This window comes from Malaclemys terrapin, chromosome 22, assembly GCF_027887155.1.
Source record: "Malaclemys terrapin pileata isolate rMalTer1 chromosome 22, rMalTer1.hap1, whole genome shotgun sequence".
Lineage (NCBI taxonomy): Eukaryota > Metazoa > Chordata > Testudines > Emydidae > Malaclemys > Malaclemys terrapin.
In genome coordinates this window covers 13,757,817-13,771,651 of record NC_071526.1, presented here as the reverse complement: position 1 = coordinate 13,771,651, position 13,835 = coordinate 13,757,817, and the positions used below count along the sequence as shown (strand labels likewise).

The following is a 13,835-nucleotide window of genomic DNA, read 5'->3' as shown; positions in this document are numbered from 1 at the left end:
TTCCTCTTTCAGGGACACAGAATATTATGATTATGGACATGGGGAGGCACAAGAATCCTATGAAGCTTATGGTATGTCTGGACACACTCCTTATGTGACAGGGAGAGAAGGGGCTATAAGTCAGTTGGGAATTGCTTGAAGTTTATCGGATCTCTTCTTGCTTTAAAATTTCTGTCTTAAAGTAAGAAAATGCTGATGGTATAGTTCCAAAAAGTGACCGAGGGGCCTTTATGGGGAAAAATATTTACATTCCACAGATAACACAGGTCTATGTGACAGTCAAACTAAGGTCATACATCATGGCTTTGTTAGGCTCATATCTAGTTTGACTCTTGCAGAGGTGGCCTTACCTAAAGACCTGCAGTAGAATGCCATGTTGGAGTTCTAGCCACTGTGTGCCCCCCACTTTTTTCTTCAGAAGTGGGGTGTTTCTGAGCATTGGTCAGTTTTGTGCATGGAATACGCCACAGCTGGAGGTCTGAATTCCCACCTACAGCATTGCTTTTACAGTAGTTTGGCTTGCAGAGATTTTGTTGAGTTGGATGAATGCACAACTCCAGCTGCTTCCTTATAATCCTCAAAACTCTTTCAGCTGAGACTGATTCTGCAATAAATACGTGCTTGAAAGATGGATTTTAATCTAGCATTAAATTTTCTCTAACTCAATAGAGCTCTGTAGCGACTGTATATATGGCCTATGTTTGGCTAATGAAAATACTCCATTTGTAACTTCCCAAAATCTGCGCTGGTCATATAGAACAAGAAGTCTGATCTAACTAATGCTGTTGTTTAAATCATATATAGGAGACAACACTTTGAGAAGCCGTAGTAAAATATTGATTTATTACTATTGCATTGCATCATGAAGAATTTAGGAGGATTGAGTAAACTGAGGCAGTTCTGGCTTGCTAGTTGTGAATTGCACTGCCATGTATCAAAGAGCGAGATTTCTGGTCTTCTGTTGAAAGTGCTGCAAAAGCAGTGCAATCAGCCACTTGATGTATTAGAAGCACATTTTCAGCAGCCTCTACAGTCAGTTCAGGTACAGAATTAGTTCTTGTGGGAATCCCATTAAGTACTCCTGCTGGGGCTTGGGACTCAAGTATTTTGAAGGGGAGAAAGGTGGCTAGCATTGGGTATATGAGATTTTCGGGGCTCAGAGAAGCAGAGGGAGGCCTCTAGCTGTCCCATGATTAAGCAGAGGGAGGCCTCTAGCTGTCCCATGAAATGTTAAGATGGCATTATACTTCCTGCTTCGGGAGCAAGCAGAAAGTGAGGCTTAACTTTGTGGTGGCATACTGGTCCATACTTGCATTATATGGAGTTTAAATTCAACTGCCTAACCAAAGATTTTCTCATCAGTCTGAGTTAAATATGAATAGACACTTGCTGTCAGTAATGCTGGATATCTTCCTTGCTTCCATTTAGAATAGCTGTTAAATGCCTTGTTTTGTTTCTTGTGTTGGTTATGCAACACAAAGAAGCTTTTGTGTTTCTATTTGGTAAGAGAGCAGTGCTGTTGTCTGAGATTTGAAGGCCAAACTGCTCGTACACTCAGCATGAAGTTGCCACAGTTAATCTGTTTATTCGCAGTAATTTCCTTTGGTCTCTGCTTTCATGAAAACAAAATTAGAAAAATTGTGCAGCCAGTGTGGAGGCCACTTTGAGGAAAATCAAAATGCATTTCACGGTGGTGGAATGGAGTGTTACACTTGCCTCTCAGTGCTTGGTGTATATTTATTCCTCTGAAACCAGTGACGTGTGCAGAGAGTGGCAGATGTGCAAAATAAGAATATTGCAAGCGCAAGGCTTAATAAAAGCTGATCTTGGATATTTGGGACTTGAGCTAGCTCTAGGAGAATGAGATTTGAACTTTGCTTGTTTCAATAGTTATTTATATGGCAAAAGGATTTTGAGAGAATTCAGCTGTCCTACTGAAAGCTTTTTACCATAATCAGTTATACATGTTGGTGCAGGTACCATGTTTAGCGAGTAGTGAAATCCTGATCTCAAGAGACAGGCATTGAATGTTGAGGTATCTTCTAGAATGTAATCCCTAAGTAGTCACTGTCCCACCCTTCTGCTACTAACTGGCAGAAAACACTGTTCTATCTCTGGGTTCAGTATGAGACTGCCATCCCAGAGCAGTGGTAGTGATTTAGTCATTTTGGCAGGTTTGTGCAAGGAGACTTCCTTGCTTTTATTTTTAAAAAGGAGAAAAACGCTTCTTGTAGCAGTACCCTGCACAGCTGAATCAGAGTTTATGGATTATAAAATGCAGCTTGCTTACAGACTGAAAGAGCTTTAATGGCTGTGACCTTAGCTGAGGCTGACTGCCAAAGCTGCTTCAGGAATTGGAGTCCGTTTCAGATCTACTAAAATTAATTGGTTGTTATTCATAGATGAAAGGTATCAGGTTTGTTCAAGTGTGAGCCTAGTGAGGGTATCATATCTGCAGACTTCCAAAGGGGTTCCTATACAAGTTAACTTTGTTAAATGCTTGCAAAGTTAGATGTTCTTGGTAGAGATTTATATTTGTGGAACTTGAAGCTATGTGACACTGGGATCTTGTAGATAAACAGTCGTCTTATAAAAGCTTAAAGGGTGACCTATAAAGGCCTGTGAGCCAACAGAGTTGTAGGAATATTAATGTCACTGGTCTTCACAAAGTCGTGATATTGAAACGGGAGGCAGGTGTTCTGACTGCTACACAGTGCAGTTATGCTGTTGCCCTTGTATGCATGCATCTCATCCTGTTAGTGTGCTGTGCACTTTGACGTTTATTGCTCTCTATTTTGCAGGCCAAGATGACTGGAATGGAACAAGGCCCTCCCTGAAGGCCCCACCAGCTAGGCCAGTGAAGGGGGCCTACAGAGAGCACCCTTACGGACGCTATTAAAAACATGAGGGAAAAATATCAGTTACTAGCAAACAGTTGTTACTGATTCTTGTATCTCCCAGGATTCCTGTTGCTTTACCCACATCAGACAAGTAATTGTCTAACTGTTTTTCTTCGTGGCCCCCTTTTCTCCCACTCCATCCTCACCTTGCATTCTGGCTTCTGTACGTAGTATTTTAAAATGAGTTAAATAGATTTAGAAGACCAACTTTAAATTTTTTTTTTAAGTGTGTAGAGTGCTTTTCTTTGTTGTTTAGATATAAACACAACTGTACTTTTTTTAATAAAAGTTGAGTTTAAAAAAAAAGTTAGTTTCAAAAGTGACATGCTTGCTTAACAGTTATGAAATGAAGGTTTTGTTAACCTTTAAGTTTGGTTTTTAAGATACCCGTAAAAGTTGTAGTTGCAGAATCCCAAAAGTAGGCTACATTTCAAAATTCAGGGCTGTTTTTAAGAATTAAAATCCATAATGTAACGGTAGTGGCTGCCACCGTTTAAAAGTAAGCTCAGTTGTCAAACTTTCCTTAAAAGCAGATTGCTGATGAATCTTAAGTTTAAATTTTAATACAAAGATCCTCCTAACAAATTAAATAGTTTTTTTTTTTTTAGTTAATTGATTTAAAAAAAAATTAGGTTTGTAAAATTGACTTTTATGTGGGTTTTGAAATCTAGCCCCGAACACGCGGTGTTGAGAGATGCTTGGGAAGCAGATTTTTCCAGTGTAAAGGGGTTCTTAGCTTGGTTCTGTGCGGAGAACTTTTAAGACGAGAACAAATTTAAATCACTGCACTGCTCTGTCTAATTGCCCAGGGTTTGAAATTCGAAACTATTAAATGGATAGTAGGTTTGCATTCTGTAAAACTACAGATTTCTCGTTTTAGGATATTTGGGGCAGATAATACAGTGCGAGTTGAAAATTGGCAAAGGTGTCAATATTTAGCAATCCCAGTGACTTGTTCAAGTGTGTCTCAACACTAGCTTTATATAAAAAGGGACACTGCAGCTGAAAAAATGAGAAATTTCACTTTGTACATAGGTTAAAGTCCTAATTGGATTTGTACGCTGTCCTCCCACTTTGTTCTTGAAAATTAAATGCTACATGTGTAAAGTCTGCCTAAATAGGTAGCTAAAACTTGTCAAAATGTCTGCAGCGGTTTGTCAATAAAGTTTAGTCCTTTTTTAATCAAAGTAAATGTGATGAATTGTCATTTTTTTTGTTGAACAATAAAATAGCTTTTCTCTTTCAAATAAACTTAAATTAATGCTAAAGTTAATGGTCTTTTTAAAATATGGAGACATTCTAAAAATGGTGTTTTTCTGTAACCTTTACAAAAAGCTATCAAGCTGGTGAGTGAGCTTAATTTTAAAAAGGAGGAAAAAAAAACTTTTTTTTTTTTTTTTCACCCCCTGGAAGTTGTTGAAAGCAGTTTGAACCAGTACTAGAGTAGAAATCTGACTTCTGCAAAACGGCAAGTGGAAGGAGTGTTTATGGGCTGGATGGAATTAGTTTAATGATTCAGATTTCAGATAGCCTCAGCGTTCTGCAGACTCCAGATGGAGTCTGAAATGGCTGGTTTAAAAGTAGAATGACAAAATGAAGATTGACAAATCCAAGACCTAGCTACCAACAGGAGGAAAAAAGAAGCTTTATTTTGTTTTTGAACACAACTAACCCTTGTCTAAAGGTGATGCCTACCTGCTTTAAGGTAGCCTGCATTTGGGGAGCCCAGTTACAAACCCACAATTGTTTTGAGAAGGGGGCAGGTGAATGCTTTTAATATCCTTCTGGGAAAGCATAATAGGTTAAAGTAAAATGCTGCTTAGAGAAACTTGAGATGGTTTGTTGTATTACCCTTCTCTGCAAAATATAAATCTGACATCGTAAGGGGGAGAAATAAACTGCTCGGGGGTGAAAAATGCACTAGAACATTAGGAACCAAACTGCCTGTAGCAGTGCATGATTGAGGGGAATACTTTAAAACAAAAAGTTGTATTTGTAGATTGTTATTAAAATGTAAATAACAATTTTCAACAATGGTTTGGAGTCAGCTTTCAGGGCATAATGTCTTGCTTGATGAAAAGATCACCCTATACCCCCCTTTTAAAGGAAAATTATCGCAGGAGAATAAGGATGTGTAAAGCTAACATGCATCGCAAAAAACAAAAGGTAACCTAAATGTCTGCTTTTAATAGCACATTTCTCTTTTACATAAACTGTGACGGCAACTTGCATAAACTTTATTGAAACAATTCTTCAAATGTTAATGTAAAATTTGAAAAAAAAAAATGTTTAAAAGTAGATGTTTTTAAAAAAAGACCACATGTTTTTGCATAAATTAGCAATAATTTCAATAATCGTGCACTTTGTAAATGCACTGTAATGTAACCTGGGCAAAAAAAAGGAATCTGAAAGCTTAAATTTCAAACATGTAAAATGACACTGAATATAGATAGTCCTGCTACTGCCAAAAAAATTCTGCTCAGTTATTTAAAATGTAAAATGATGACCCTTAGACCCCAACATTGATATTCACTATGAAATGTTCAGAGCTCAGCTTAAGTTGCATGTTTTCCTTCCTGTATAATTTGCATGCAGGATCTTTTTTCTTTAAATCTGTTTTTCCATTAAGGAAACTCACAATCTTTTCTCAATTTGCAGGAGTCAAGAACGTCGCTGCAAATCATCTGGGTGAAGATGTTTTTGCCAAACAAACACTGGGTAGGTTATTATTCAGTTTTGCATCACATGGCTAGTTGTTAACATCTTCTGTGTGGGAGGTGGAGGCGTTGCCATCTGATGTGCTAAACAGAAGCAGCTCTTCATATGCACACAGATAAATTAGATTGTTCTAAAGGCTAATTATGTGACTGGCTTTTGTAGTGGTCACTGAAGGAGGCGGGGGTTGTGTGGGTGAATGTGCACCTGCTAAGAGATCTCCCACAGATCCTCCTGCAGAATGAAGCTGAGTGATGGATCTGGGGAGAGGTGGAAGTGTGGCAAAGCAAGAGCAAGGCGATCTTTTGAGCTGACTCTTGGCTGTGATGCGGAGAGAGGATTCACTTCAAAGCCAACATAAGGCCGTGTTGGAGGTGCTACCCCCACCTTCCAGCAATGGAGCAGTTATATCTAGTAACATTCTTCACATGTCCTCTGCGTATTCCCACTCTTAAGGAGCACTGGCTGGTACAGCTTATATGGAGGCACCTTCTGGTAACAGTGCCTCTTAGTGGTCGCATGCCTCTCCCCTCTCCATAGCTAGCATTTGAACACATTCTGAAGGAGGCATAGCACCGGCTGCAGCCTCAGTTCCTTCCAACCACAGCAGTGAAAGGATGCGTCAAGAAGCATGGATTTTAAAAGTGTCACCCAACAGTCTTCCTGGCTTCCAGCCTTCATGTTCGGTGCCTGAAATGCTTAGGAGAGAAGAATTCTCCTTCATGCTGTGCTATGTTTAGCGCCCTTACTACTTGGGCCTGTAAAGAGAGTAGCCTTTTGTTACATCAGCACTTGTCAGCCAAGCCTGAGAGATTTGATGCAGCTAGAGGGTCCTAGTGAAAGGGTAGGAGACCTGAATCAACTCCGAGGACTTCTGGATCCAGGAAGGCTTCAATAGTGAAGGCTCAGGCTTTGGCAGAGAGCTCCAGGTCCAAGTTGACTCGGCTTGTGGTTGCCAAATCCTCTGATCCAACACCACAGATATTCCCTCCGTAAGAGCTGGTTCCAGATAAGGAACATAAAGCTCAAGAGAGACCACTGGAAACAAGCACTTTGATTACGAGGGAAAGGAAGGGCAAATTGAAGCATATCTTAAACGGTTCTGAGTTCAGTCTTTTCAAGATCTAAAGATAATGCCAGATCAATCGGGGGGGGGGGGTGGATCCAAAAGAGACCAGTGGAACCCAGTATGTCGACTACTAAGGTTCCTACTTCTACAGTTAGTGTAGATTCATGTGGTTCCACAAGAGAGGACAGGTTGACTGCGTCTTTTTTTCCCAGAACCAGAAACCAAGCTGGGAGCTTGACTGGGATAGATCTCCAGAGACAGTTCCCTACCACCTAAGATTCCAGCTGGCTCTCTGAGAGACACCATTTTCCATTCTCCAGATCCCAGCTTCGTTATATATCCTATGGTTTCACTATTGGATATGCATTTGGGAGGAGCCAATTCTGATAATGGCATCCAAGGATCAACAGTTTTCCCTGAAATAGGTCTTTCTTCTGGAGTGGACACCCTGAGACATTCTATACAGGAAGCATATGATTTGATACCAGAATGGGGTAATTAGCAAGACTGGCATATGCCATCATGGATGCTTTGGCCCTATTGGCCAGCCCCTACTTATCCATGCTATACAAGGAGGGTCTGACTCTCTGGTTCCAGAGCAGTTTCCACCTAAATCTATGGTCCAAGATATTCTGATCAGAGATTCTCAGAACCAACAGCTAGAGAGTGCTCTTCTGTTTTGGTACAAGATGTGCTTCCTGAGGAGGGAGAAGAAACATCCCCTCCAGTTGATTTTCAACAACAGAACATTACACCAGAAGGTGATACATTTCCATCTGAAGATGAATCTTCAGCATCCTATCCTTTGAAAGATGCAATTCAGTTCCACAGATGAGTGGATATGGATGGTGTTGACTTTAAAATTGCTATCAGTACCTTTGGAAGAAGCTACCCACTCAGTGCTCAACATTTTGAGTTTGACTACAAAAAATAACGCATCTTCGCCAATAGTATAGGAACTTTGACAACCAGCAAAAGCTAGAAGGACCAATCCTTCCTCTTCTCAACCAATTTCAAAAAAGGCTGACAAGTTGTGCCAGATCCCATATGTGGGGTTCTCTTGTTTTCCTATTCGCTTTCCGACTAACTCACTCGACATGGCAACATATAAAGATCCTTTTTGTTATGTTGGTATTTAATAAGAGTGTTGATCCATTTTTCACGTCCCATTCAAAACCCATTTTAGATTATTATACCTAAAAGGTTATGGGTTTGTCCATCTCCTCCGTTAAAGTTCATTTAGCAGCAATAGCAGCTATCCACGTGCAGATTGATGGCAAATCTGTGTTTTCAAACACATTAGTTAAAAAAAATTGTTTTAAAGGGTTTATTGAACTTTATAGCCACCATTATAAGACCCAGTTCCTCCAGGAATTTAAACATAGTTCTAACATAACTTATGTCTCCATTTTAACCTCTTGTGAGCTTATGCTATTTGCTATAAGGACAAATAGTTCTTGGGCTGCACCCCAAAGTACTTCCTAAAGAAATTTCAGATTTCCATGTAAATCATTGTATTAATTTACCAGCATTCTTTCCAAAATCTCTTGTACATAAGGGAGAATCTAGATTCTGTAGATGCAAAAAGAACACTTCCTTATTTGAATGGAGCTATGAGGTTTAGGTCCTCTCCTTAATCATTTCCTACTCTGGTCATTCTGAGGGTCAATCTATTTCTGCTCAGTTTGTATCTAGGTGAGTGAGGCCTTGTCTACACTACCGGGGTAAGTCGAGCTAAGTTACACTACTCCAGCTACATAAATAACGTAGCTGGAGTGGACATAGCTTAGATCAACCTTACTCTTCTTGTTCTGGTGGAGTACCAGTCAACTGGAGAACACTCTGCAGTTGATTTAGCGGGTCTTCGCTAGACCCACTAAATCGACCCCTGTTACATTGATAGCAGCAGCCTCGATTCCTGGTAAGTGAAGACATGACCTTAGACAATGTATAAAGAGAGTTATAGAAATGCTTCACTCTCCCCTCTTGTTCTTGTACCCCATTACACTAGGGTGTCTGTAGTGTGTGCTAGACACGTCTCCCTTATTGAATTAGGTAGACCTGCCACATGGAGTTCAGTTCCCACATTCATGAAACACTGTATTAGATTTTGGCAGCCAGATCTGACACTCAGTTTGGCAGGGCAGTTTTTCAATTGTTGTTTCATTAGGGCTCCATTTCCCTCCCTCCCATCTTTAGTGTTCTGCTTGCCAAACTGTCCGAAGAGTGGGAATGTGCAGAAGACTAAGGAGAAATGAAGGTTGTTTGTATGTAAACAGACCACCAAACCTTGGTGGGTTTCTGAGGTTTAAGTAGCTACTGGCTGGTTTTTTGTTTCGTTTTGTTAAAGATACAGGCACAGGCTTCTCACTCTTAAGTTTTCAAGCCTGACCACAGCTTGCTTAGCTAAGAGTTTTGAAGGGCTACCCCTCCCCCCCCCCCATCAGCTGATGGAACAACTTGAGCCTGTTGGGTTAGAGAGAGAGTCTCATGATTCCTTTGGCTGTCATTTACTTTCACCACTGACAGCTGACATGCTCCCTCTGGTGGATACTGTGATTATCCTTCATTTGCTTATCCTGTGGAAGCATTTTATTGTCTCTGCCCTCCTTGCAAACCTAGCAATACATTGGACACCAGCCCAACCTTCACTCAAAAGGAATTGACTGTTGAAGGCGTCAGTGGACTGAACTGCTTACAAGCTGGGGTCGGAAGAGTCCACTGAGGCCCAAAGGCAGCCCTCTAAAGCTTGTCGTTTTCAGGCTTCTGATCCATTTCTCACTGGATCTTTGAGACCCAGGAGTGAGAAACTTGAGACTTCCAAAAGAATAGAATTGCACAGTAACAGTCCCTTCTTAATTACATTGCCCATAAAGCACTACAGCTTTGCAAAACAAACAAAAACCCTGATATGTAGGGACTACATAAGTACATAGAAGTAGATCTATCTTACATGGAACTGTAAGGACGCAAGCATCTCTAATCCTACTCCTCTGCAATAGGAAAGGAAGGTTGGGAATGACCGTGGTGTTGAAATGTTACATTACACGTCACTCTCTTCAGAAGTCTCTTTGCTATCTAAAAGTATTAGTCCATTGGTGTAAATAGATTAGGGAAACAGTTTATATATGGGTGATTTCCATGGTCCATTTATTCAATACATTTCTTTTGCAATGTAATTAGCTATAGTATCCATTTCCATTGTTGTACCAATTCTTTTCCCATTTCTTTCCTACTAGGCACAACCTTTATATCCGGTGGAAAAGATGTGATAAAGATCATCCATTATGGTGCCGATTTTTATCCAGTAGAAGTGAATCTTGTGGCACTGCCATTTGGAATGTATACAGCTTGCCTCTGCATTACACTTCCTGCATATGTTGGGTGTTTATCTAAAAGATGCTAGTGTTATGGAGGAATGTACATCTTATTGTAAATAATTGTATTTGCCAAAACTGGTTTGAGAACATGCTGCTTGAAGCATTTTCCTCTATTCATCTTATAGTGTTGGAATAATCTGATTGTTTTTGATCTAGTGTATGTACTGATTGTAGAATTAGAACATGAAAATCGGATTATGAGGATTTTCTGAAAGATGCTCTAGTTTAGACAAATTATGGGCTTGACTTGGGACTGAGTCAAATTTTCTGGCTTGTGTTATGCCGAAGATCAGACTAAATAATCATAATGGTTTCTTCTGGTCTTTATCTTTTGAATCTATTAAAAGTAAATTTTCCCTTATCCCGTCACATTTTTCCATTGGGTGTGGTTCGGATCAAACAAATGCCTGTTTTACCTGTAAATAATAATCCTTGAGGTCCAAAAGTCAACTGTACCAAAGGGAGCTTCTCTGAGGGGATGACAGTTTTGATATTACAATACCATCTAGAGGTCCCAGTCAAGATCAGGACCCCATTATGACATAGTAAAAGTCAGCCCCTGCTTCAAAGTTTGCTGTCGTTGTCAATGTGTAATAGATGTGGGAAACTGAGGTGGGAGGAGGAAGTGGTAACAGTAGTTAAGAGCATGTTTTTACAAAGACTAGCAGTCTGCCTCTTTTTCCTATCTGTTGGGATTACTAAAGTGAATATCTATCTTATTTTACAACTTCACTGTGATAGCTTTTCATATTTGTGAACGCCCCTGCATAAGAGGGGATCTAATCTTCAGTAGTATATGTTCAGTAGGACAAAAGAGTAAGTTACCTAGATAGCTAATTGTGACACAGTATTGCTTCCTGGATTCAGATAGAATTATGGTCCCCTGTTATAATATATGCATGCAAGATTTTGAGGCCAGCTTGGTTTTTAAGAGTAAAGTTGGTCTCTTATTTGACCACAAAAACAAATGAGGTTTCTATTTAATACAGGATGTGTGCCATCTGTTTTACAGCAGAGCCGACGACAGTTGATAATTATAAGGGCAACTCTTCCCTTCCTTACCCCTTCCCTTCTTGAAGAGTAATACACTAAGCCACACCCTTGCCTTCCAAAAGAACAAATGGGCATTTAGATGACTTGTAAGGTGTCCAAGCAGGAATCTGAGAGTGACGCTGGGACACCCTCCTCCCTGGGCCTCTGAACACTGAGTGCCTATTAAGGATTGAAATACCTTGGTTGGGGGATGCAGGCAAGAAGAGGAAGTACTAATAACGAAAGACGTCTGTAGGCTAGCTGGAGAAGGGAAACAGTCGTCGTTTAATACTCTACTCTGTCTTGAGGGGAGAACATTCAATCTCATTAATTAACCTAGCCTGTCTTTCAGAAGGGGTCTCTTTGTATGTATGTAAAGAGGACACTGAAGTCTGCTTCTTCACTCACTTCAGAACCTGGAAGGGAAGTGGTAACTGTCAGCATTGAAATGGAAAGTACACCTCTTTCCCAGTTAAGCCGCTATTTCCATTTCTGGCTTTACAAGCAAACCCAGTGGGAGGTTTGCTCTAAAAATGCACAGGTTGCTACCTTAAAACTCAATGTTTGATGTGCAGTCAGGAATTGGGACCCACAATCTTTGCAATTACATATAGAACAGAACATTTTAATGAGTTAAGAAATGTGCTCTTGTGGATGTCTGAATATTCATTTTCTGTGCATAGCCATCATAAAGGAACACTGTAGGCTGGAAAAGCAGATCCCTTTCACCATCTGGTATTGTCTTGTTTAATGAGTTCACTAATTGTATAAACTGCGTTGCCTCCAGCCAGGACATAGCTGATCCTCTGTCGGATTGTGTAATATTCCATCATCTGCACTCTAGAATTAGAAACACTCACAAATTAGGCGCTGACTTTTTTTTTAAATAAAAAGGGGGGGGGTATTATTGGTGAAGACAGTCAACATGGATCAAGGCAAATCTTAGTTTTATTGCATAGGTAGGAGCTAGGTTACTTAGCAAGCCTGCTCAGGCTAATATTTAGCAATACATTAACCATATTATTAACGTAAGTTTATAGTTATTCCCTGTAGATAAAGGCCTTGACTGTGAATTTTCTTGCTTTCAAATGTGAGATTTTTAACATAGTTTATCCTCCTGCAATTACTACTCTTGCCTGAAGCCATAATTCATGGAGTCTCTCTCCAGTCCAGTGCTAGATGGGATGGGGATCCTGGATGTAGAGAACAGAAGTTGTGGTACAGAGAAAAAACTACTGCATTTCCTTCCAGGTGGTATACCTGAACATTTGACACATGGTTGAAAGGCCTATAATATAATTCCTGGTGCAATGAAATCTATCACAAGTTGAATGTCAGAAATAGTCACAGACTATAGAGGAATGCAACGTGATAGAGATTTTAAGAGATCAGAAAGCTGAGGGATGAGAGGCCAAAGAGGTGCCGTGGCGGTGAATGGGGTAAGAGCCCTTAAAAATAGAGAGATTTTAAGTCACTGTATCTGGAAGAGCTTTGCAGAGATTCAGACTGAATGTGTTACTTAGGCAGTTGGTCTTGTTTTAATCTCCTCCTAATAAATTTTTAATTAGACGGGTCGACTGTTAGACTGTTGGGCATTTCACACAGACAGTTCTGGAGAGGCTCCTCATTCTTCAGAAATCCATGTACCTTTAAGGCGCAGTTTGGACAGGAGCTAGTCAAATCTACATTGTCCTTTCCTGTTCCATAAGAATAGAAACAGTCAAATCTTGACCGCATTTCTGTCCATTAGACAGATTTAATCAGCTGAGTAACTTTTTGTTATGAGCATGCTTTTATTTTAATAATTAACTCCAGATTACTGTTAGAGAGAAGTATACTGGGGAGTTTCAAGTTACTTGGATAGTCTAATACCACAGGGCAGAGTAGGCTCAGGTCTCCCCCACCATGTTTGTCAGAGCATCACCATTTTCTGTTCTCCCTCTACAGTAAGTCTGAGTCCTGGATCACAGACAGCTCACTGCTAGTGTCATGAGTTACGCTCAACTATGGGGATGAATCTATGTCCCATAGATTTGAGCACAGGGAAGAGTGCATGCTTAGAAGAGTAGGAACTGAGACGGATCTCGGCTTTGGATCACAGATACTTGAAAGACCAAAATGCTATTACTGGGAGGCAGCTGCCCCTGGAGTGGCACCATTGGAAGGATGAGCTGTTGAGGGACATCTAAGTGTAAGAGTTTTGGGGATTAGTAAGGAGGAAAAAGTAAGGTAATGATAGGGTTCTGTTGAGAATTTGTCCCAAAATTCTCTACTTTTTCGTTTATTTACACTTAAAGTGCAGTTTTGCCTGTTACAAATGGCACTAAATGTACCTTATCTCCCCAATCATATGGATGTTGCTTTAGTCTGGAGCTCCTTGGCCACCACTTGCAGATGAAAGGTTGCAGCCAGCGTTCCATTATAAGTCCCATTTTCAGATTGCCTAGAAAAAAGTATTAACTGTTATTTCTCTAAACATTGGAATTCTTTCTAGCCATAGTGGACTCTTGTTCCCAGCCTGAATTGAAATTGCAGTAATTTTAGAGTTAAAGGACCATTAAACTACACCTTTTTTGTCATTTTGACATGGGCTGTTGGGTTCCCCATTGCTTTGAAATGGCCTGTTTTTATTACTTGTAACCTTACCAAAAAAGGCTACTGCCTAGTGTGCGCTCTCTCTCTCACACACACACCCACACCTCTCTCGCTCTCTCTCTCTACAGTACTTATTAACCTTTT

At 40.2% G+C, this 13,835-nt stretch overlaps 1 protein-coding gene across 2 annotated transcripts in view; it reads left to right on the top strand.

Moving 5' to 3' along the window:
• The window catches only part of KHDRBS1 (KH RNA binding domain containing, signal transduction associated 1), a 28,818-nt gene extending 18,393 nt beyond the window's left edge, over positions 1–10,425 (top strand). The window contains exons 8-11 of one of the 2 annotated variants that reach the window (XR_008443028.1): positions 13–71; positions 2,802–2,991; positions 5,559–5,618; positions 9,924–10,425. Coding sequence is in view for 1 of the 2 variants with exons in the window: in XM_054011554.1 (XP_053867529.1) it covers positions 13–71; positions 2,802–2,899 (157 nt within the window). In the remaining variant the exon portion in view is untranslated. Of the gene's footprint in view, positions 1–12; positions 72–2,801; positions 4,093–5,558; positions 5,619–9,923 lie in introns of those variants that run through there. The other variant, XM_054011554.1, reaches the window with a different exon arrangement.
• The last annotated feature ends 3,410 nt before the right edge of the window (positions 10,426–13,835 follow it).